The 25,169-nt window shown below is 51.7% G+C and overlaps 1 protein-coding gene across 7 annotated transcripts; it reads left to right on the top strand.

Annotated features, from left to right (window-relative positions):
- The first annotated feature begins 1,152 nt into the window (after positions 1–1,152).
- Positions 1,153–24,876, top strand: ZNRF4 (zinc and ring finger 4). 7 transcript variants are annotated; one of them, XR_008551007.1, is made up of 6 exons: positions 1,153–2,551; positions 3,540–3,616; positions 21,454–21,571; positions 22,904–22,978; positions 24,337–24,487; positions 24,619–24,876. XR_008551007.1 is itself a non-coding variant. In XM_037504242.2 (2 exons), the coding sequence occupies exon 1, from the start codon at positions 1,449–1,451 to the stop codon at positions 2,517–2,519; it is 1,071 nt and encodes a 356-aa protein (XP_037360139.1). In that variant the 5' UTR covers positions 1,153–1,448; the 3' UTR covers positions 2,520–2,551; positions 3,540–3,853. The 7 variants fall into 7 exon arrangements, 1 of the variants encoding a protein (XP_037360139.1); XR_005124015.2 differs by lacking the exon at positions 24,337–24,487 and adding an exon at positions 19,430–19,525; XR_008551008.1 differs by having other exon boundaries at positions 24,337–24,483; positions 24,619–24,632.
- Positions 24,877–25,169: the final 293 nt, after the last annotated feature.

Raw genomic sequence — 25,169 nt, 5'->3', positions numbered from 1 at the left:
CACCTCTACCCTACACCCCAGCTCTTATATGCATAAATAAACAAATCTTTGAAAAATGCATTCGGGTTTTAGAGAACTGCAGGGGCTTGATCATGGGGATCATGTGTGAAAGGAGTGTGAATTCTCTCTGGAGAGCCATGGGAGTGTTTAGAGCGTGGGAGTGAACAGCGGATTGACATTACAGAAAATTCCTGGTTACCCTGTAGCGGTGAACTGGAAGCGTTTTGCGCTGGAGGCCTGTCTGTTCTGGGAGAAAGGTAAAATGAGACCCCGTGCTGAGCAAGTGTTGTGCATTATCTCGTTTAATTCCAACAGCACTAGTCCTATAAGTGTCTCATTGTTATATCCATTTTACCAGTGCGGAAACTGGGCTGCCGAGACGGTGATTTTCCTGGAGGCACAGCCTGGCAGAGCCAGGAGTCAAGACCTGAGAGTGGGAGATTTGGGGAGGCGAGGTGAGGAGGAGGTGAAGCTGATGCCCAAAGCTCTGGCCAAGGAAAAGAGCATAGTAGGAGCTCTGGCTGGAGAGGAAGCACTGAGGGGAGAGAGCAAAGCTGGTACAGGCCTGGAGGCCCACCAGGTGCTGCTGGCCCTGAATTTGGCGCTCCCTCCCCCGCCAAATCATGTCTGGTTAGATTTTGAAGACAAGAACTGAGATCGAAGTCATTAGAAAGAGCCAGCTGCAGGGAGACAGGTGTTCCAGGCAGTGGGCGCAGCCCGTGCAAAGGTCCTGGGGCAGGACCAGGCCTGGCATGTTGGAGGAATGTTGGGGAGACCCTTGTCACTGGAGCAGAGTGAGGAGGGTGAGAGGGAGAAGGTATGCACTTGGGTTTTAAGAACTGACCTCATAGGGGAGAGGATCCACTGACTAAGTCCAGGACTTCCTGGGAGACCCAAAAGGGGGTAACATTGGTACCTTCCTGGGGGCGTCGCTGGGAAAGGACACTTCTAGAGTGAGCATTGGATCCATGTCATCAGCCCACGTTGTGGCACCCCCTGGGTCTTATTATATCCTAAGACCGGGGTGCTTTGAGCCTTCTGGAAGATTCCTTCCCAAGGTTGCTCAGGGACCCAGGAATTCTGTATCGGTCCCAGACTCCATGGAACTAGGGGTTCTGGGAGCAGGACGATGTCACAGAGGCTGGGGGCATCTAGAACCCTCGGGACTCTTTGCCCCAGCGTCATCTGCCAGCAAGGCCAGCTGGGTGGGTTTCCTCCTGAGACCAGCTTTCCAGGACACAATGCCCTGGGCGCTGCCAGCGGGGACTGCCTCTGCCTAGGCCTCCAGGCCCCAGTCACCCAGCTTACCCGCCTCTGAGCCCCCACTTGAGCTGACCTCTGTTCCCTCCCGGGCACAGCGCCTCTGGGAGGCCCTGGAGATGCCTGAAGGCCTCTGGCCTGCAGTCCCCGGCGGGACCTAGCTCCAACAACAGAGGGGAGGCTCCGCTATGAGGCAGCAGTGGCCAGCCCTGACCCCGCGGGTGCTCAGGACCTCGCTGGTCTTGTTGGCGCTGCTGGTGCCCTCGCAGGCGGTGGTGCGGGCAGTGCTAGAGGGCAACTCCAGCTCAGTGGACTTTGCGGACATGCCTGCCCTGTTCGGGGCCCCTCTGTCCCCCCAGGGCGTGCGGGGCTACCTGATGGAGGCGAAGCCAGCCAACGCCTGTCACCCCATTGAGGGCCCGCGGCCGGGCAACGGCTCCCTGGGCGCCATCGTGCTGATCCGCCGCTATGACTGCACCTTCGACCTCAAGGTGCTCAACGCCCAGCGGGCCGGCTTCGAGGCGGCCATCGTGCACAACGTGCGCTCCGACGACCTGGTGCGAATGGCCCACGTGCACGAGGCCCTGCGGCGCCGCATCGCCATCCCCTCGGTGTTTGTGGGCGAGGCCGCCTCGCGGGACCTGCGGGTCATTTCACGCTGCGACAAGTCGGCCCAAGTCCTCCTGCTGCCCGACTACCCACCCTGCCCCGAGCTGGACTGCCACCCCGTGCTGGCCATCTCCTGGGTCCTGGGCCGGGCCCTGGCCCTGGTCACCTCCTCCTTCTTCGTCCTGCGCCACCTCTGGAACTGGCTGTGGGCCTGGTGGGCCCGGGGGCTGGTCGCCAAGCCGCAGGCCTGCCAGCGGGCCCAGGTGCGCACCTTCACCCGGCGCAACGACCTGTGCGCCATCTGCCTGGACGAGTACGAGGAGGGCGACCAGCTCAAGATCCTGCCCTGCTCCCACACCTACCACTGCAGGTGCATCGACCCCTGGTTCTCCCAGGCTGTGCGGCGCTCCTGCCCTGTGTGCAAGCAGTCAGTGGCTGCCACAGAGGACGGCTCCGACTCCACGGTGGAAAGCTTCAGTGACGAGGAACCCCCCTTGCCTGGCCACCAGCCCCCCATCTGGGCCATCCAAGCCCGGCTGCGCTCCCGCAGGCTGGAGCTGCTCGCCAGAGCCAGCCCGCACCGCCACTGCAGTACCGCATCTCTGGGCACCGTCGACGAGTCTGTGGAGAGGCCCCTGGAACCGCTCTGAGGCCCACAGCCCCTAGCTGGCCACGATCTGGGGTAGGGAGGGTGGACATGAGGAGTGTTTCTAGTCTGAAGAGAATAAAGTGGGTTTGAAAGTGGATTCTTGCCCTCCCTGCTCTGGGGTTGCCCCCCCGGCCTCTGGCACTTTGGGCCACTCATGTGCAGCATATCCCATTTGAGTCTAAGGCTGGCTCCCAGTTTCTGTGGGGGAGTGAAGAGATGGGGGCCGCTCTGCTCATGGTGTCTGCGGTGGCTGTGACGGGGCCCCCACCATTCCTGGGTACTCAGGCTGCTGACTGATCCTGCTGTGCTCATTCGTTATTCACTTAAACTATTTTTTAAAATAAACTTTTACATTGGAGTAATTTTAGATTTACAGAAAAGTTGCAAAGGTGCTAGGGAGAGCTCTCATCTCTCTCCCCGTCACCCCGTCCTGTCGCCCGAGGGTGATGTAACATGCACGCCTTATATAAGTTGCGATGAACTGCACTCAAGATTGTGCTTGAGCTTCCCTAGTACTCCTCCTCTGCATCGTGGAAACTGTCAAACATTCAAGCAGAGAGAACAGAAAAACGACCTTCCCCCAACAGGCACCCACTGCTCAGATTTAACAATGATTTACTTGGATACAACCCTCTCCCCCACCCCTTCTTATTTTGGAGCAAACCCCAAATGGTTTTCCATCTGTAAATATTTTAGTTTGTGTCTCTAAAGCACTGGTCTCAGCTGGGGTGAGGCTTTTGTCCCTACGGGTCAGCAGGTGATGTCCAGGGACATTTGTGGGCCTCACCACTGGGGGGGTGCTATTAGTCTTTAGGGGGTGGAGGCCGATGAAGTCACCCATCACCCCACAGTGCTCAGAGGCTGATCCATGCCTGAATGCCTGTGGTGCTGAGGGAAGAGACCCTGCTTTAAAAAACAACCCCACAAAGTCTAGTATCATGTTCAAAATTACGGTGCCTTAACAGCATCAGAATCCATCCAGGGTCCACATATCTGTGTCTTTTCTGATGTACTGTCACAGGTCCCTGGAGGATGTTTGTGTCAAGGACAAACCACATAAGCAACGGGTTCCCCAGTGGTCTGGACTGTCTAACCCAGGTGAGTCGTGGGCTCTGCCCCCTGGGCTTGCTGTCATCACCCCTTGAGATCGCCGAACCATGCATTTCTCAGACCGTGTTGCCATCTTGAAGCGATGCCTGACCGTGTTTGCTGCGTGGTGAATCAGTCGAGAGTCACTGATGGCCGCCTAAGTTTCTCTTAACGGAGAGCTTCCCCTCCGTCTCTTTTCATTTTGCCTTGCAATATATTTGTTAAAGCGACTGCATCATTCATCCCGTGGAGATGCCACTGTTGTGGGTTTTGCAGTTTTGTTTCCCGTCCCGTGGTGTCATTTGACGTGTTCCGCAGTCCCTTGTATCTCCTGTGACTTTGTAGCTGGATTCACAATTTAGAGATCAGCTTAACTGTGATTTGATTCTATGGGGGAGGGAGATAAAGTATTTTTTCCACTCCCAGCCCACCTTCCCCCCTTCAGAAGGGTTGGGCCACACTAAGGGGCCATGTGGACAATGAATCTGGGAATGGTTGTTTGGCTACATGCTAAGCATGATGGGGGGCAGGGAGGCAACACTGAGTCTGACCTGGAGTGGTGAGAAGGGAGTGAGCAGGAAGAGCATTCCAGGCAGAGGGCACAGTCCACGCAAAGTCCTGGGACAGGACAGTGGCTGGTGTGTTGGAGGATCAGTTAGGAGGCTCCTGTGACTGGAGCGGAGCAGTGAAGGTGGGGGAGAGACAAGGGCAGGGAGAGGGAGAAGCAGGTGGTGCGAAGCCTTGTACAGCTCAGTGAGGAATTTGGCTTTGACTCTGAGGTGCTGAGTGAAACCATGCCATGGTTTTACATAGCACAGAGAAAATCCCTATTAGCTGCACTTCCAGATTTTCAGTTTACAAATGGTGCAACTACAGCTCAGAGAAGCCAAGTCACTTGCTTGGGATCACACAGCATATGGCCAATGGTGGGATTTGGACCTGGTAGCCTGATACCTACAAAGCACTCCATCAGTGTTTGTTGATAGGCTAAGTGATCTGCTCATAGTCCAGCTATAATAGGGGATGATCAGAGCTATGATGGGGGAAACCCAGGCACTGTGTTAACCCAAATGGAGGTGTGTGCCCAGTCCAGAAATTGGCTTCCTGAATCTTCTAGACTGAGAGCAGAAAATGCAGGGATTAGCACAGTGAAAAGGAAAAGTGATCTTGGCAGCTGGAACAGCATAGGCAAAAGCCCCAAGCAGCCAGGTCTGGCATCTAGTAGGCTCTTAATAAGCTTACATAGAGCTCCCTGTCCCCAAGCAGAGCCTGCCCTCTCTCAGGAGGGGCCTCAGCTTCATCTCAGTCTCCCCAGTCCCCCAGCAACCAGGCCTGGGCCCTTCTCCAGCCGCCTCCAGGAAAGCCGGGCACTGCCAAGGACCGCCAGCTTAGCAAGGGCAGCCTGTGCCAGCACTGTCGGCCCTGCCTTGGCTGCTGCTCTAAGTGAGCACCAGCAGAGGCCTCCTCCTGCCCGTGCAGGTGGTGTTCCGTCTGTGTTTGTCTAAGGGAGAGTGTTGCCAAATGGGAAAACTGAGGCTCGATGATGAGACTGAAGTCAGGGCTGACTAACCACCAGCACGACCACCGAGCACACCCGCCGCTGGTGCCGGGCAGTGTTCTTTCCCACACGGCCTGATTGCGTCCTGAGCCAGGTTTCTGTGCACACATACGGGCTACACTGTGCCAGTGTTCAGAGGAAGAAACATAGTCTGAGAAAGAGACTGAGTAAGCAGGTAGCTGGGCTTGTACTCCGGGGATGCTCTGAGTGTTCTGCACATCTTCACTGGGAACACTGGGGACCCTAGTCCTGCTGTGCCCTGGCCTCAAGGGCCCCTAGACTGGGAGGAGATGGAGGCAGACACGGTCAGGGCTGGGAAGAGAAGAGTTGGGGCTAGGGGAGCCCAGAGACTGGCACTCAAAAGAGGATCCATAGAGGAGGGGGTCACTGCATGAGCTGGAAGGACAGGTAGGCACTCTTCAGGCAGGCAAAGGGCTCACCTGGGTAGGTACAGCATGTGCAAAGGCTGGGGGTATAGTTGATTCTGAAATGAGTCCTTAGGGTCAAGATGTAAGAGGTGTTTGAGGTCTTAATTGCTAAGCTAAGCAGTTTGATTGCGTATTCATTGACTTGCTCATTCTTTTATTCTTAAATTTTCCTAATTTCACTGAGATCCTGTCCAGGGCTGAGAAGGCCAGGACCTCAGGGTGGGGGGTCTGTGAATGTGAAATGATCTGTCTTTTCCTTGAGGTTCAGGGTACTCAGGTTCCTGCCTCCCTGCTACTGAATCTGACGTCCCCACTTTTTCTTGTGTGTGGTGGTGTGTATGTGTGCTTTTTAATTTTGTTCCCACACCCTCTTGAAAGAAACATATTCATTCCATCTGTCAAAGGAATAACAGAAAGATTAAGCAAGTTGTCTAAAGTCACATAGCGTGACAGAGCCTGGATTCGAACTTAGGTCCACAGGGCTCCATGTGCTTTGCTCTTTCAATTGATTGCCTTATGACCCACATTTAATGAGCACCTAATATGCACTAGGTGCCATGCCAGGGACCTTGCTGTGACCAAAAGAGACACCCGCCCTCAAGGAGTTTATGATCTAGTGAATTGCAGGTTGTTAAGAAAATGCAGTGGAACAACAGGGTAGCAGGTTATGGGGGTTGGAAGATTTTGTCAGGGGTGATCAGGGAAGTTTTCTTTGAGAGGTGACGTGTAGGCAGATCTGAAGTACAAGAAGGATTCAGTCATAGGAAAATGTAGGGAAACAGCAGTCTGAGCAGACAGGATTGAAAGGAGAGGGAGTTAGGGAGGGAATGGGAGCAGAGTAAGGTGCTGAGGACTTGGAGAGGAGTTTGAATTCACTTTCAGGAATTGGATATACTTTTTTTTTTTTTTAATAGTTTTTTTTTTTTTATAGAGGCATGTTTTTATTTATTTATTTATTATATTTGTTTGTTTGTTTTGTTTATACATGCACTGGGTACAGTCAGAAGCGCGGGAGGGTGAGAGAATTCACCAGAGCCAGAGCAGGGAGCAGAACAGGCAGAAGGACCGAAGCACACTGCTGAGGGGAGCAGCGGGCGGCAGGAGAGGTCTGCGAGCCATGTGGGATCCTCCTCCGGGGCCGGGGAGCAGCCGGGGATCGAACCGGCGCCGCAGAGGCTGTGGGCAACTTCGCAACCCAGCGCTCAACCGCTGCGCCACCGGGGAGGCCCCACTTTCAGGAATTGGGAATCACAAGTGTTGAGGATTTTTTTTTTTAAGACAACCATTGTAGCACATTATACACGCTAAAATCACCTTTATTGTGTTTCTAGTTTATAGCTTGATTTTGATAAATGCAGTCACATAACAACCACCACAGTCAAGATACAGAATATTCCCAGTTCCTCCAAATATTCCCTTGGACCTGGCTCTACAGTAACCAAGCATGTAGCCCAGCCCTTAGCCCCTGAACCTGTGGTTTTGTCTTTTCCCAAATGTCATGTAAAAAGAACCACACAGGGTACAAGCTTGGGCATATGACTTTCTTCACTCAGCATAGAGTCTTTGAGACTCACCCATGCTGTTGTTTCTCCTGACCTCTGAGGAATATCCCACTGGAGAGATATACAGCAGGCCCTCAAATAATGTCATTTTGTTGGAAATAGTTTCATTATAATGTTGATGAGGTGAAAACATCCAGGCCAATGGTGAGCCAGAGGACCTGAGTCCAGAGACTCATCCCACTTCAATGGCAGTTTCCAAGAAGCGATCGACAGCTCTGTGGGACCCACTTCTAGTTATAACATACAATGGCACCAAGTTCATAACAAAACTCTTTTTGGCAGCCTGAAAAATGTGTGAGTTATTCTAGAAAGATAAATGGAAGCAGGTCCCATTATAATCAATCTCATTTTTCCAATGAGGAAGCTGAGAGCCAGAGAGGTTAAGTGACTTGCCCTTGATCAGTTTAAAATAGCTCAAAAGGGACAAAACTGGGATTTGAACTCAAGAAACTTGTCTTCAGAAATTGTTTGCATTGGGCCTCCCCGGTGGCGCAGTGGTTGAGCACTGGGTTGTGAGGCTGCCCGCAGCCTCTGCAGCGCTGGTTCGAGCCCCGGCCACAGGGGAGGGTCTCACACGGTGTGCAGACATCTCCTGCTGCGCCCACTGCTCCCCTCAGCAGTGTACTTCGTCAGTCTGCCTGTTTTGTTCCCTGCTCTGGCTCTGGTGAATTCTCTCACCCTCCTGTGCTTCTGACTGTACCCCGGTTCTTGTATAAATAAATAAATAAATCTTAAAAAAAAAAAAAGAAATTGTTTGCATCATCTATACTATCCGCACGAAGAGCAGTTGGACCGAAGGAGTGCATGGTGGTACAAGAGACAGGATAATGCACCTCTCTCAGGCTGGATGGCTTAGGGCATCCTTCACCCGGGCTCTATCCCTGTTCTTCCCAATCTCTTTGGTGACTGCCAATCCTCTCCAGTGCTGGCTGAGGATGGTGTGTTCGTTCCTCCTCTACTCCACACACTCTGCTCCTAATGATATAACCAGTGAGAAGCAGATTCCAAGGAGCTGCTACTGCCACTCCCACTGGCCACTGGAGGCAGCTGCAAATGGGGACCACGGTTGTCACTGCCAAGATCTGGGTGCTAAGGCAGTGATTCATTGCCTGGTTCTCTTTCCTTCCTCTTCCCCTGTCCCTGCCTCCTCCCCACACCCTGTCCTCTTCCTTGCCCACCCCTCCCAGTCAGGCCCAGAAGGGGAGGACGTTTTTTAGGAACAGATGGCTGCCTTCCTAGCCCAGCGCTCTGCCAGTTAATTAACGCCGCCTGTAATTAAACTTCCCACAAATTAGCTGTCAGCTACGCTAAAGGGAACCGTCCCTCTCAAATGCCACCTTGACTTGCTGAATTGTGAGCCTTGTCGACAAAATAATTAAAGGCAGAGGGAGGCAACCAAAATTTGGAGCTGTCCCCCCCTAATATCTCTATCGTTGTCCATGGTTAAATGCTCCCAGCTGGGACATGGGAATACAAGGCTTTTTTTCTGAGGTTCCATGAATTAAAACCTTCCATTGTTGAAGAGACTTTTATTGAGCACCTACTGTGTGTGAGGCACCGTTTTGGAACTGGCAAGCCTCAGTGACAGAGGTAGACATAGTCACCACCTTCTTGGAACTTAAATCCTTAAAAACAAAGGGAATAAAGGAAGTTACCCAGTACTAGAGGGAGGAGCAGTGGGGGGAAAAGGAGGAGCTAATGCAAAGGTCCTGAGGCAGGGCCTCCTCTGGTGGCACAGGCGGTTGAGCACCAAGCTGTGAAGATGTCCCCAGCCTCTGCAGAGCAGGTTCGATCTCGGCCGGCTGGTGAAGGTCCTACACGGCACGGCAGACCTCTCCTGTTGCTCCCGCTGCTCCCCTCAGCAGTGTATTTCATCAGTCTGCCTGTTCTGCTCCACGCTCTGTTTCTGGTGAATCCTCTCACCCTCCCACACATCTGGCCTGTACCCCGGTTCTGTACCCCTTTTTTTTAAAAAAAAGGCCCTGAGGCAGTAACAGTTATCATGGAAATGGACCAGGCAGGGTCAGAGGAAGGGAAGAGGTAGGTAGATTTGGGATAGATTTTTCTGGATTGGCTAATAAGCAGATAGAGGGGGAGGGTAAGAGAGGGAATTCAAGATGTCCTAGATGTCAGGACACAGGTAAGATCTAGGGGCAGATATTATATGACACCCGCAGCATTGCCTAGAGCAGCGTGTCCCCTTCACAACCAAACACAGAGCAATGGAATGGGAATATCACAATAAATGGGATAAATACAGCTATTAATAGCCAACTGCTACTAACACTTGATTCTCAATGAGTTTTAAGGTCACCTGATGCAAATGTATGTTTTTAGAGCTTTTTATTTTTTAATTTTTTTTAGAGCTTTTTTGATGTTAAAATGTGGGCTTGTGGTTGGTGCTTCTTGAATGTTTTCACCCCATTTTGGAACTGGGGGCAGAGAAGGTGACATCATCTTCTATCTACAGAGTGAGGATGATGAAGCACCTAATTTGTGACACCAATGGAGTAGAGGATGATAGCTTAGTGTACATTTATTTATTTATTTATTTATTTTTATAGAGGCATGTTTTATTTATTTATTTGTTTGTTTGTTTGTTTTGTTTGTACATGCACTGGGTACAGTCAGAAGCGCGGGAGGGTGAGAGAATTCACCAGAGCCAGAGCGGGGAGCAGAGCAGGCAGAAGGACCGAAGTACACTGCTGAGGGGAGCAGCGGGCAGCAAGAGAGGTCTGTGTGCCATGTGGGACCCTCTTGCCATGGCCGGGGAGCAGCCGGGGATCGAACCGGCACTGCAGAGGCCTAGGCAGCTTCGCAACCCAGCGCTCAACCGCTGCGCCATCGGGGAGGCCCTTATTGTACATTTAATTGCCAGAAGGGGCTTCATATGTCACCTGGTCACATAAGTGGTCAATGGCTATTTGATACATTTTAAAAATAAGAATTAACTAGACTGGAGAAAACTCGAGACAATTAAGATTATGGGCACCTTCATCTCTAAGAAAATCATAACAGACTGAGCTGTTCATTCTGAGACACATGGACGGCTCTTCCAAACAAAACAGAAAGTGCAGAAAACAAGAAAAGTGAGATCTCACTCTCTCTCTCTTTCCCTCTTTTTCTTGCTCTCTCTTTGTAAATTAATACCACTTGCCCTAGGGGAGCTTTCTGGGGGTGATGGAGAGGGTGTGTATATCTCTTGAGGTGGTGGTTGCACAGATGTACACATTTGTCAAAACTCATCGAACTGTGTGCTTAGATTACACCCAAGAAAGGCAAAAAAATATGAATGCCCTGAACACATGCTCACAGGCGCTCTCCTCTGCTGCTGCTGGGAACGCAAATGGTACAGCCACTCGGGAGAAATGTTTGGCAGTTTCTTCAAAAGTTAAACACACACCTACCATATGACCCAGCCTTCCTACTCCTAGGTGTTTACCCAAGAGAGATGAAAGCATATGTCCACACGGAGACGTGTGCCACAGCCTTCCTTAGCAGCTTTACTTGGAACAGCCAAACGCAGGAAACAACCCAAATGCCCAGGAGCCAGGACTAGGTAAACAGACTGCGGTCCATCCGCACCCTGGAATAAACACTGCAGTAGACCTCGGCAGCAAAAAAAAAAAGAATGAACTATTGAGACATGCAATCATCTGGATCCATCTCAAAAGCATTATGAAGAGTGAAAGGGGCCAGATTCAATACTATGTCCTGTTTAATTCTATTTATACACATTTTTAAAATAGGCAAAGTAAAATGTGGTGATAAAGTAGAAAGAGGTGAAGGGGAGAGGTTGCGCACAAGGAGGGTTCCCTGCTCCTCTAGGAAGACTCCCAGGAGGCAGAATGTACTACAGAGGCCAGAATCAACAGAGGGAAGTCACTGTCTGTCCTCAGTGATAAACTGTAAGGGAGCACAGAGAAACAAAACAAAAACAAAAACAAATCTCAGCAATCAAGTTAAACAACATTTGTGATATTTGAAAAAAAAATAATTCAAAATCCCAGAAATCTGAGATCAGCAAAATAGCCACATTTCAAATAAAGACAAGCTTCCACTCTGGGCGAGCCAGATGCACCTCCACCTTCCTCCTGGCTGGCGTGGACGCTGCTTCTACCTCTCCCCCAGGTGCCCGCCACCAGGATCTGTGCTTGGGTGAAAATGCGTTCAGCTGTACACTTAAGATCTGTGCACTTTCCGCACGGAAGATGCACCCCAAGAAGAAAGTTAAGAAAAAAGAAACGCTGAAAAAACAGCCTCATCTTGGCTCAGAAGAAGCCACGCGCGCGCGCGCACACACACGCACACGCACACGCACACACACACACGCACACACACACACGCACACCCCACGTTAGAGTGGTTCTGGGGAGAGGTGGGAAGATGTGGGAAGGAACTACGTATGAAAAACACCCAGTCGTGAGGGGGGAAGTCAAATGTTTGTTGAATGAATACAACAATGAACAAGGAGGCGCAGCCCCCAAGCCTCCAGGAGCTCCCAATAAACAAACAAGGGAGCAAGATAATTAAGAGGGGAGCCCCTTCCCCCGCTCCCTCTGCCTCCCCCGCCTCTGCAAGCCCCGCCGGCTCCGCAGCCGCAGACGCCGCCCCCCGCGGCCGGGGAAGCGCGGGCCCCGCCTGCCCCCCTCAGCTGCGGCCGCGGCCCGGCCGGGGAGGCGGGTCGGGGCGCGCGCCCTCCCGTCGCTGTGCGCCCGGGAGCGCCAGGGCTGCATCCCCAGGGGGCCCGGGGCACCCCGTGGTGCTCGACTCTGGGTCCTGGCCCTGAGAGGGTGACCCCGAGGGGGCTGGCGTGGAGGGGGCGGGGGGCTGCGCCAACACTTGGGCTCTCGAGGCGCGCGGGGCCTCCCTGGAGCAGAGCAGGCGCGCTGGGGTCTCCAAGTCCTGCTCGCTGGGTCCTGAGCCCAGGGAGGGCAGGTGGAGGTCCCAGAGTATCTCAAAATACAGTCAATATAAAATTTCTGGGGGCTGCAGGTGCCCAAGGCTGCGGGGACCCCGTCCGAGGCTCAGGCGGGCGCGCTTTCGGGGGGCCCCGGAGAACGGCCCAGGCCAGCCAATGGGAAGGCGGGCGAGGCGCATTACCTCACCAGGCAGCGCGGCCATTGGCTGCCGGCTCTCTGTGGGCGGGCGCTGGGCGCTGGCTCCCGACACCCGGGAGGAGGGATTGGGGGGCAGCAAAGTGCTGGGGGGGGGGGGCGGTGTTGGAAAAGGAGGGGGGAGCGGAGAGGGGAGAGAGCGATTCGCGGGCCGGGAAATCCGCAGCATCTGCGGGGCTGTGAGTGCGTCTTTATCATAAGAGTGTTGCCCTCCCCGTGGTAGCGCACCCCACGAGTTTCTTTCCGACGCGCACTTTAGGGGGGATGCAGAAGGGAAATGAGAGCCTCCCCGCCCCACCCCCGCTAGACCCGGAGTCCCCAGGCAGCGTGGGCAGGTTCCCCGGCCCCCTGTACCCTCCGGTCCAGCCGGACCTCTGTTTACGACGGGTCTGGGACTTGTATGCCACCATTTATCCCAGAGGATACCGGGGCGCACCCTCCTGCCATAGACACCCTGGAGCTCTGTCAGGTCTTGGGCAGCACCTCTTAAAGCCTGGGTTTCCCACTGTGCAATGGGATTGAGAAATCCCCACATGCGGGGAGAGGCCATGAGGCTCCACGCAGACAACCCACCAGCACACTTTGAACATTTATTGTCCCCCAGGATTCTGGGGATCCAGGGCAGCAGCCATGGAAAACAAATGGAAATAGGTAAACATCCATTCAGAGGATTAGTAGGCTATAAGGAAAATAAAAGCAAGGGGTGAATGTGAAGAATTGGATGTTACTTTAGCCCAGCAATCCAGGAGGGCTTGCCTGAGGAGGTGATGTCTAGATAAAATAAAAAGAAGCTATGAGACGATTCCAGGCCAAGGGAACCAGCATCTGCAAAGGTCCTGGGGAAGGAGGCATGTTGGAGGAACAGCAAGGAGATCCTGTGCCTGGAGCATAGTTGAGGCAGTAGGGTGGGGTGGCAGGTCACACAATTCACAGGTTGTGGGTCAGTCAGTGGGAAGACTGGGCTTTAGCTGAGAGGGGAGCCCTGGAGGTGTGTGGGCAGAGGGGCAGGTCCTGAGTAAGTGCTCATAGGGTCTGTTCACTGCGAGAACAAAGTGTGGCGACCAGGGTGTCAGTGACTGTTTCAGTCCAGCTGAGTGATGATGGAACAGGAGTGAGGAGACAGTAAGGAGAGGGTGAGTTAGAGGTGTATTTTGGAGCCAACAGATTTCATTCCAGAGGTATTGGGCTGGGGGAAGGCAGGTTTTTGGTTCCTGTACGTGACTCAGCACATAGCAGGCGCTCAAGGAGCAGAAACTGTGAGTAGTAGCGGCCTACTGGGCATGCCTTCTCTCCCCCATGCCTACCCACCCTCCACACTCCAGGCCAAGTGAATGAGGGAGTCAGGGGTTGAGAGGCTAGGAGAGGCACCTCATCAGGGCTTGATCAGGCCCCGCCTAGGCATCTTTGATTCATCTGCACCCCCTCTCTTCACTGTGGGTTCAAGTGTGGCCCCCAAGTGAGCTTAGTAACACATCACATCCCTCTTTACAGGGCCCTCTCACCCTCCTCATTGAGAACCCCAACTCGTAATCACAGACTTTACCTGATGCTAAAAGCCCCCCATCCCAACCCCTTAGTGGTTATTGGGGTCTTATTCTTGCCTTCCTCCTGGGCTGGGCAGCTCAATTTTTTGGAGTGAGTAAAAGATCATATGATTGACTTGCAAATCTCTGACCCTAGGCAGGGATAATGTTTAAAAATATAAATTTGATGCACACAGACACACACACACAATGTGTAAATCTGAACTTGTGTACATTTATCAATCTTTTGATGACTCCCCATCACCCTCAGAACTGCAAAATCTCCTCAGTATTCCTTAAAATTCCGGCCTCCGGCTCACCCCTCCCAGTCCCTACAAAGTTGTCTGCATTTCCTGCTCAACCTTTGCACAAGCTGTTGTCTGAATTTGGAAGGCCCTTCTTCCGTTTTTGCTTGCCTGCCTCATATTATATGTCTAAACTTAGTTGACTCAGTATAGGAAGCTTTCTAGGAAGCCTTCCCCCACCCTGAGGGTGAGTTCAAGAAGCACTGGGTCCCTTTGGGATGCACTGTGTCTCCGCTAGCCCAGTCCTGCAGGTCAGAAATCCTACTTGCCAGGCCCTGACCACTGGGCTGGTAGCTGCCTGCAGGGCTCTGAAAATGAGCAGGCCAGATTTGGGAAAGTTCCTCTCCCCTCCTCCAGAAATACCCCTTGGGCTCTCCCTGAGGACATCATTAGTCTAAAAGCATCTCCTTCCTGATCCATTCCCAGCTGGCCACCCCCCATGCAGCCACAGCCAGAGCCCCTTTTGAAGTACGATTGACTAACAGCCATTAGATTAATGGGCCAGGAGCAGCGTTTTCGTTTCTGCTGCATCTACACACTAAATGTTCCTGTGTAATTACAATTAAGGACATGATCACGTGTGAAGTTCCCGTGCCCTCCTGCTCATGGGCCGTTGCCTATTTTCTTCCCCCTACCCCTGCCTCCAGCTTTCTGCCCCTTCCTCCTTTTCCCACCTTCCTGCCCAGAAACCATTTCTCTTTTTCTTTTCTCTCCTCTGTCTCTCTGTGTCTCTGTCTGTCTCTCCTCTCTCTGGCCTCCCCCCTCTGTCTCTGTATTTCTCAAGATAAGTCTGACTAGAATTTCATCACATTTATTATTTTTCAATTAAACTGACTTTTGATTTAATTGATTTTCTCTTTGTTTTCCAGTATTCAGTTTCATTAATACCAACATTTAATCGACACCATTGATATCTTTCTGTGTCTCTGCCCATCATTTGTTTTCCCCTGTCCTCACTTGTGTCTCTGTGTCTGTCTCTGTCCCTCTATTTTTCTTTCTCTGTCTCTTTCTGCCTTTGCTAGTCTCTCAGAATCCTCCCTCCCTCGTCTATGTCTGACTTACATTCAGCGTGTGAGGCCCAAGGCGCCATCGCGGGTAAAGAACCATACAGCCGCCAAAAGATCACAGCAGAGTACTCTAGTCCTCAGAAGCCCCCTCTCTCCCACCAGTCAGGTCCCTCCAGGCGGACTGTGTTTTGCCATTTTCTTTCCCTTTTCCTTCCCAGATCCTTGGGCCCGAACACCCTCGACACCCCCCCCCCCTCCGCAGCTGCCCTCCCAGGGCAGGACCAGGCTGGGGCAACCTGCTGGCCTCCAGGGAGGCCTCCAGTGGAGGGAACGGCCCTTTGAGAAGCTAAGAATGGCCCACTGAGTCCCCCAAGGGACATTACAAAACCCAAGGGGGGGTGCTTAAGAGGCCAGAACATGTTTTGTCTTAAAATGATTTCAGATTCTGATCTGAAAGGCCTTCATCTTTCTCACCAGACTCCCGTGAAGACAACTCCCCTTACGGAGTCTTAACATCATTCAACCAGACCTACAGCTGATTCCTTTGGCACAGGAGAACTTGAGGGACCCCAAGGGGCCTTCTCCCTTCCCCTGGAGATGGCAAAACTGAGGCCAGGGCTGGGTGCTTCTCCAAGGTCGTAGAGTGAGTCTGGGCCCAGCTGGGTATGGACTGAGGCTCCTCAGGAGTAGCTCTTGTCCCGTGGCCTCAGAGTGGCCTCTTTCTGGAGGTGCACTTTTCCAATCTATGAAATGGGCAGTTGAGAGTGGAACTAGGGGGCACTGGTTTGGGGGCTGTGAGTGGCTCTGGCCCTGCTGGGTGGTGCAGTGGACAGTAGCAGAAGGAACTTCCTCCTGCCTCTAAGGGCCAGATGCGGGCTTCCAGGAGAGAGAGTCGGTTGCACCCCTGTCTCCCACTGGTGGCCTGATGTGGTGATTTTAGCGCTTTCCCAGGTAGGGGACACAGGATGGATACGTTTTGACAGAAAGAAGAGTGAAGTTTCTGAAAATAAACTGAGTAGCGGTGGATCCTATCTGTACCCGAGACGCTCTCTGACCTGTGTCTCCTGTCAATAGCAGTTCCCGGGCCAGTCCCCAGGAAACTCGTCCGTTGCCAGGCCTCCCCAGCCCACCTGCCCTTGCCCTGCCCAGAGTTCCCGGCCTTTGAAGGCAAATGTCAAGCCTGGCATTTCTTTTTTCTCTCCTCTACAATGACCTAGCCCACAGCTACTACTATTGTTATATTATTAATTTTAATATTATTAATATTTTCAATATTATTGATAATATGGATTCTTGTTATTATTAGCCATCTTTGCTGAATACTCTCACTAGGTGTCAGGCATGGTGCTGAGGGTTTGACTGGATTCTCCTTGGATAATCCATCGTTCGTTAGTCTCCTGAGACAAGCACAACCGTTGTTCCTATTTTACAGATGAGTTCACTGAGGCCCAGAGAGGGCATGGAACTCAGCTCAGGGTCACACAGCGAGTGATTCAAACCCAGGACTGGGGAAGCTCAGGTGCCCCCCTGCACTGGAACCAAATGTCAGAATAGCAGCCCCGCCCCTTCTCTCCCCTCCTTGTGGCTGAAACTGGGTGCGCAAGCACCAAACGCTGGCTGTCAGCAGCTCCTCTGGCCTCTGATAAATCGAGAGAATTAAAATCCATTTAGAAGGAAATCTCTAAATAGGTCTGTGTTGTGTTTTGTGTGTATTTTTTTTCCTGTCTTTTTTTTTTCTCCCTTTCCCCTGCTGTCTCCGGCTGGGTAATGTATTCCAGGAGCAGAACTGAATCTGACTTAATTGAATTTAAAAGCAGGTATTACATCTGCACCTTGTAAGCGGAGGCGGTGGAGGAGTCCCTGCGAGATGGAGTGGCTTTACTGTCTGAGAAGTGACATTAGTCTCCGCTGGGACTCCTTACTGGGGCCCCTGGGGCTGGGTCATCAAGGACGGGGGTGTGGAGGGCAGGAGGTCACAGGACTGCTGTGAGGTGGGGTGACTGGCCCTCGGGAGGATGGGAGAAATGAATCACATTGCCTGCAGAGTCCACCTTTGGAGGTGAGGCCAACAGGAAGGTGATATCTCCCTTCCTCCCACTTCCTGTTACCCCAAACACACCCCAGAATCTCCTCACTTCTCAAGCTCTGCTCTGCCTCCACCCTGGTCCGAACCCCATCCTCACCTGGGTTCATTGCTCCTTCCTGGATCACCCACACAGCCAATTTTATTTTTAAATTGTAGACTTTAAAAAAAATTGCATTAAAAGATACATAACAAATTGTACCAGCCTCACCATTTAAGTGTCCAATTCACCAGCATTTGATACCATTTCACACCATTGTGGAACTGCCCCCTCTACCTATTTCCACACTGTTTTCATCACCTGAAACAGAAACTCTGTACCATTAAAGCAGAAAGTGTCTGATCCTCCTTTCTAAGCCTCCGGTAACTGCTATTCTACTTTCTGTCTATGATTTTGCCTGTTCTACGTAAGTAGAATCATACTCTATTTATCTTTTCATGGGAAAAACACTTATTTCACTGAGCATCATGTTTTCAAGGTTCATCCACCCTGTAGTGTGTCCCAGTGCTTCGTTCCTTTTTAAGGCTGAGTAATATTCCACTGTATGGGTGGACCAACGTATATGCAGTCATCTGGCAATGGACACTTGAGTCGTTTCTACTTTTTGGCTCATGCTCCTGTGAACATGGGTGTGCAAGTATCCCCTGGAGTCCCTGCTGTCAGTTCTTTGGGGGATATAACGAAGAACAGAATTGCTGGGTCATCTGATATTCAGTGTCAAAATGGTTTTTTAATGTGTGACCCCCTCCCTTCTTCTAAATTCTTCCATGGCTCCCTATTGCTCACAGGAAAGCTGAAATACCTTCCTGAATCTCTCAAAGCAACCAGCGTTTTAATCTCCTTCTCTCTCTATGAACCCACCTCCCAGTCTCAGCGAATTATCTTCCCTTACCCGTTGTCCTTCGTACATGCTGTTCTGCTTCCCTGAAGCCCTCGTTCCCATTTAGTATTTTGGTTTCACGTCCTCCTGAGCCTCAGCTCTCAGTCCTTTCCTGACTCAGTCTGGATCGGGCCCCCTCCTCAGGGCACCTAGGGGGGCCTGGCCTCCCCCATGAGGACACTGATCACAGACTGGTGACCTGTCTGTCCCTCCACTGAGCAGGCGGAACTGGATCTGTCTTGGTTCCCAGCACCCAATCCAGGGAGCAGTACACAGCAGGCGCTCAATAAACGCTTGCCAAATGCTGCCATGATTCTTTCCCTTGTGCAGCCTCACGCCCTTGAGAAATGAGGCACGGCCACTTCCAACTTCTTCCATCTAACGACAGATTTCAAACAGTATTTTAGCCTGTCGATTAGAAATAGATCCAATCAATGTGCTTGTTTTTCATTCTGCGGTGTGTCTGTGATGGATGGGCGGGCGGGTGGGGGTGCTATTAAGCCGGGAGAATTTTCTATATGTTCCAGGGTCTGGGCAGACTTTTTTCAAAAAGCTATCTGGCCTGATCTCAAAATGAGAAAGTTATTAAGCAAGCGCGCGCGCACACACACACACACACACACACACACACGCACGCACACACACTGCAGGAGAGCATCTCATTCCCGGAAAAAAATATCCGCAATTAATACACAACTGCCAATGTCGCAGTCTGTGTGTGGAGACAGCGAGGACCTCTGCTGACAGCGACCAAGAGGCTTTTTTTTTGTTGTTTTCATCTCCGAAGCATGTCAAAGTTCTTTCTGGAAGTGTTGGCAACTGAATTAAGAGAGTGGAGAGAGATTTCCATTGCAATGTCTTCGGCTGGGTTTAGGGCAAGCGGTTTATGTGGGAGGTAAATCCCAGGAAGCCCCAGGAAGAGTGGGTAGAGGAGAGGGAAGGAAAGGAGCCGTTGCTGGTGAACAGGTGGCTTGCAAGGGTGACTGGGGCTCAGTCCCAACGGGGCCCCAGGGAGACCATGTAGAATGTGCTTGGGAGTTACCTTCCTGAGGGGAGAGAGAGCTGGGGTATTTATCTACCAGCTCCCGTCCATTACTGATCAAGGGCTGCTTCTGGAAGCATCCGTTCCCTGGCACTCTCAGCCTGCCCCTCATCTGGGCTGAGAAGGTCTCAGCTAGTGAGTGGCAGGTGACTGCCTGCAGAAGGACGCCGCCAGCAGGTACCAAAATGTGGGTGCTGCGGGCAGGAGGCTGGGGCACTGGTAGCATCTGCTCCGTGCAGTGGCACTCACGCTGCCTCTATTTCTGGTCTCTACTCATTCATTCCAGAAGATTTATTTAGTCTCTATTGGGTACCAGGTGCTGTGTTGGGGGCTGGGGACAGTGGTGAATAAGACAGACTCAACTCTTGTCCTCCCGGGACTCAAGGACACAGAGAAGCAGCTACAGCATCAGGTAGTTGGCCCTGGGATGGGGGCACTCACAGCCGTGACAGCTCGGAGGAGACTCCGCTCCCATCATTGTCTGGGGGCTCAGGGGAACTTTCTGGAGGGGTGACACCTGAAAATGAGTTGGAGGAATAAGGAGGAATAGGGATGGGGCAATGAAGAATGGCATAGCGAGACTATGAGGAATTCTGAAAAATCATTTAAACTTTTTCTTCCGGGCACTGGAGCTGCGGAGGGCTGCCGGGGAGGTGAGAAGTGTCAGACTTGTAGTTACGACATTGGTAGTGGATCCCTGGCTGCTGTGAGGCTGCCAAGAGTTGGCAGGGAAACTGCTGGAGAGGCTGGTGTTTGTCTGAATGAGGCAGGAGGGGGTGGAGAGAGGGTCTCTGCAGAGATAATAGTGGCATCCATAAGACTGGCCGAGTGTGGAATTGAGCCTGGGGAAGGGAAAGGGGGATCTTGGGTCTTATTCCCAATTTCCCAGAGAAATCCTGGGGTCCCTGATGAGAGAGGGTGCAGGGCAGGAGCTGGTGTGGGGGAGAAGAAGCAATGCCAACAACGCAGTGGGCGTTGGGTAGGTTGTACCTGGTGAACACACAGGTGTCCCAGGGGGACTGCTAGGGCCCTGGGGCCAAGTCTAGGTAGAGGTCAGGGAACCATCAGGGTTATTATTATTATTATTATTATTTAAAGATTTATTTATTTGCTTGTTTATTTATTTGCTTGATTGTTTGTTTATTTATTTATTTATTTATTTATACAAGCACTGGGTACAGTCAGAAGCGCGGGAGGGTGAGAGAATTCACCAGAGCCAGAGGGGAGAGCAGAACAGGCAGACTGACGAAGTATAGTGCTGAGGGGAGCAGCGGGCGCAGCAGGAGAGGTCTGCGTGCCATGTGGGACCCTCACCCGGTGGCTGGGGATCGAACTGGTGCTGCAGAGGCTGCGGGCAGCCTCGCAACCCAGCACTCAACCGTTGCGCCACCAAGGAGGCCCCAATTATTATTTTTTTTAAAGATTTATTTATGCATACAAGAGCTGGGGTACAGGCCAGAGATGGGGGGGAGGTGAGAGACAGAGACAGAGTGGGGAACAGAACAGGCAGACTGGCCCAAGTACACTGCTGAGGGGAGCAGCGGGCAAGACAGAAGAGGTCTGCCGCACCATGTGGGTTGCTCCCTGGCTGGCTGGGGATCCAACTGGTGCTGCAAAGGCTGCGGATTGCTTCATAGTGTGGTGCTTAACCCCTTGTGCCACCAGGGAGCCCACCCCACCCCATCAGGGTAATTAAAGCAACAGAAACTAGTTTCTGAATTTGGGTCATCCAGGGAAAAGGCCAGAGCATTAAATAATAATAATAATGATCAGTGAAGTTCTTTTTCTCTCTAATTGCTAATATTGGAAGTCCAGTTCTATGGCTCAGCACACCAGGCTCTCCTCAACATGGTGATCCCTGGAGACCCACCAGATCTCTCCAGGAACATCCGAGCGGCCAGTAGGAAAGGATTCAATGAATAGCTGGTGTCACTCAAGGCCCACCTGGGAGTGCAACCAATTAAACCACAGGACTGGAAAGTGGGAAAGGTGTGGACTGGCTTAGGTAACACTGCTTACCCACAAACATCAAGGACTGGACACAAAGTTTATTTGTTGTTCATGTAAAGTGCAAACGGATGTTCCTGACTACCAGGAACTAAACCCTGTCCTTCAGAACCAGCCCTTTGGGTCTTGTGCCTCCTGCATCGTCAGGTGGAAGGATCCTATGGACCAAGACTGGGAGTGACAGCACATCACTTGTACCCTCATCCCATTGGCTAAATTCAATCACATGTCTCCTCAACCGCAAGGGTTGCTGGGAAATGTAGTCTTACTGTGTGTCCAGAGAAAGAGGACATCAGTTTGGCCAAGGCTCTGACAGTCTCTAATATGTGATAGAGCCCCTAGGTACCAGCAAAACCAGGGTTCTGCTGCCTCATGAAGGCGAGAGGAAGAATGCAGGTGGGGGAACCCACAAACGCCCACCAGGATGATCCTCACCTCTAATGAAATGGAGGTAAATTCTCTAATCTACCCCAAGACGTTCAGGGATGGACAATGTCCTCACTAGTTGAGAAGCTAAGAAGGTGGGGACTAGATATGTTTGGGTCATGACTGATTCTATATCCTAGAGCAGTGTCTTGCACACAGGAACTATTGGATATAGATTTACTGATGGGTGAGTTGATGGGTGGATGGGAAGGTAGATCCTAGAAGAACAGGTGGGTAGATGGTGGTGGGTGGGTGGAAGGATGAGTGGGTGTTTGGGTGGATGGGCAGATGGATGGTGGATGGGTGAGTGAAGGGACAGATAAGTGGATGGATAGATGGATATGTGGGTTGTGGATTGGCTGGAGGTGTGGCAGGCGAGTGAATGGTTGAGGGGTGATGAGTGGTGGATTGGTGGGTGAGTGTGTGGTAGGTGGATGGGTGGGTCTATCGATGAGCAAAACCATCCCTGCTACATCTTGGATCTACTCTGACACAAATTTGGATACCAATAGTGTGAACTTCCAAATGGATCCTTCTAGTGTCAGGATAGTGTCCCACCTCTCAGACAGATAGCACCAGCCTTGTGGCCGTGAGATGGTTTTAGATGAAACATGAATCAGTTTTAAATATCATTGAATTTTATCGTCAGAGTTTCTGAACTGGGTGCAAATCAGCCCTTTGACACCTTCCCAACACTAGAGAATCTCCCTTTTGGACAAAGAGAGAGAACACCCCATTTCAGGGCCTCCTTAGACTATTATCACTAGTCAGAAATTAATATGATTTTGCTTGTATTGAGTTAGTTTCTACTTATGGTCAGTGATGCTGGCTTTTCATTTATGGTCATGATAAACAATTCCCTTTTAAATGGAGCGAAGGTCTTAGGGAGTAGGTGGCTTTGAAAGAAAATATTCAGGAAATAATAGTAGTGGTGGGCGGAAGATGGTGTTCAGCAAACTGCACTTTGAGAAATTGAGGCTGGGCCGGCCTGATTGTCGCTGTATGACCTGGAGCAAGTCACCTCCTCTCTCTGATGCTCAGATTTCTCTTTGGAAAACATGTTCAACAATCCTTGGGTTTTGAAATAGTTTTGATGATTTGGTGAACTACATAGCTATGTGACCCTGAGTTTCCTCCCACCCCTGGGTCTTTGTCTGCCAGCCTCAAAGAATAAGCAGGGGAGTTAGAATGCAAATTTTCTCCTGAAGTGCGAGAGAGAGTCTGGGTATGGATGCACGAGGGAGAGAAAATCTTACCTACCCAGGTCCTTGGGGGTTCTTTTGTTGTGGAGGAGACTCATTTTAACCTATTCTCAGGAAAGGTTCTGGCTATCACCTGTGATATTTTTCTTTCCCAGGGGACAGTAAGCCGGTGCACTAAGGCGGAATGAGCAACACCGTCACCCTGGACAAAGTTTTAAGCACTTGGCAGAGTGAGTCTCGGAAAAGCCTTTGGAGAGGGTGTGTAGAGAGTTCTGGGGGCTGCCGAGGATAGGGCTTTGGCTCAGCAGGGAACTAAACGTCGCACTTTGAGCCAGGTGACAGCAGGGCTGAGTGTCCCGACCTTCCCATAGCGTCCGGGCTGCGTCCCCTCCTCCCATCCCCCACCTCCCAGCCAGGACCGGTGTGTTTTCCCTCGATGACATTTGGAGTCTTTTAATAGTTGTCACATTAGCATATATTTGCATACCTTATGCTAATCAGGCTATTTATTTTTGTAAAAGCACTTTGACTTGTGGGGCCCTTTCTCACCGGGATCTCGCTGAGTTTTTCCTAGAGACTGTCTACCTCCCTTGGGGTAGGGGGTGCAGGCTGCATTCCACCACCGCCTGCCAGGGGTGACCACCTCACAGATGAGCCCTGGGGGGAGACCAGCCCCAGCCGTGGGGTGCCCGGGCATGCTGGGATCAGCAGCCCCAGAAGTCGGTGCTGTGCTTGTGCCCACCTTGCAGACAGACGATGGAGGCAGGGGAGCATCGAGCCCCTGTGGGTACCAGGTCCCCACCCGAGCACATGTCTCCTTACTCCTCACTCACATGTGGGCCCACAGGACCATGCCCATCTTACTGGGGGAACAGTCGACTCCCACATTTCCCTCCAGCTCTCACTCATGATTTTACCTCTTTTTATGGATTTACTTCTTTCTATACCTCTGTCTATCCTCGCTGACCCCACCTCTCTTGGTTTTCTCTCTCCTGAATTCTCCAAACACTCACACCTTCCCCATCATCACTGAAATCCTTCTCCCCAAGGTCCGTGATGGCCTGCTCCACCCTCCTCACCCCCGAGGGCAGCCTATGACCCAGCCCATCCCCCTGAACTCCTTAGGGACCCCCATGAGGGCTCCGGTTCCACCTCTCCTTGCCCACACTCTTGCCCTTAATGCCATGTCCTTGAACCTCTTGCCTCCTCCCACCGGGGCCTCCTTCATTCTCTGGGCTCTAGCCTCATTTACACCCCAATGACGCCCACATCCCTCACCCAGGCCACCTCTGAGCTCCAGACTTGGAGTCCAGCTGCGCCTAATGTCTCCATGTGAGATTCATGGGGATCTTGCACTCAGCTCCTCAGTCCAGGTCTGCCACCCGCTAAACATGCTCCTCCCCCAGCTCCCATCTGGGCTGCGAGCAGCCCCATAACTGTAGCTGCTCAGCCAGTGTCTGGTGTCACCCTTTCTCCTCCTCTCCTCAGCAAGCCTTGGTCCTCCACCTTTGAGCATTACGAGTAGATGCTTCTTTTCCCTGGATGCCGCCCTACATACTCTTGTCTCTCACCCCTCATGACCCCGTAGGCCTCTCTATCCAGCCATGCTGTTCTTCCAATGGGACACAATCAGCTCCAGGGCCTTTGCACTGGCCATTCCCTCTGCCTGGAATGATCTTCAAGCAAGTGTTTTTCATTTCTTGTATCCCCAGCAGCTGGAACAGTTCCCACGATAGTAGGTGCTCAATAAACTTTTGACCTAGGAGGGGCTATAGGTGTATAGAAAAAAATCCCCGGGAAAATACAGCCCCCCACTCTAGCAGTTGTTATGAGGACATGCGATTTCTTATTGACGCTTTGTTTTCATCAGGAGGAAAGCAGTTTCACTGGGGGCCATGCCAAAATCTCTGTGCAGTTTTGGCGCTGTGACCCGGACTTTGTGGCTCTGGACAGAGACATTCCTCTCTGCACCTCCAATTTCTCATCTGGAAAATGGGGTTGACGCTAGCACCACCTTTCAGTAAATCTCTTAAGAGCTAACCCTTGAGTCTCAAAGAGTTAAGTCCAATCTGGGGTGGTGACATTTGCAATGCATGAAGTTAAAACATTTTCAATAAAGAGAAACAAATCCGGGCGGATGCGCTTTCTGATTTATAGTAATTGCAAACCTGCAGCGGTTAATATAATTGTCCAGCGGAGGGGGTGGCGGGGGGCTTCACGTGGGGTCCAATCAGCCCTGGGTGGGATGCAGGCCCCAGCCAGGTTAAGCAAACGCATTACTTTAATAACCTGGGGAGGCAGCTGGAGCCATTAGTGAGAGGGGAGAATAAATATTATTTCAAGAAGCTCCAGAATCGGCGGTTTTATCACTGAGAATTGTCCCTGTGCTATTTACTTTCAATTTAGATTTTCGGGAAAGTG

Source organism: Talpa occidentalis, unplaced genomic scaffold, assembly GCF_014898055.3.
Source record: "Talpa occidentalis isolate TD23 unplaced genomic scaffold, MPIMG_talOcc4v2.1 talOcc4.12, whole genome shotgun sequence".
Classification (NCBI taxonomy): domain Eukaryota; kingdom Metazoa; phylum Chordata; class Mammalia; order Eulipotyphla; family Talpidae; genus Talpa; species Talpa occidentalis.
This window is presented reverse-complemented; position numbering and strand designations above follow the sequence as displayed.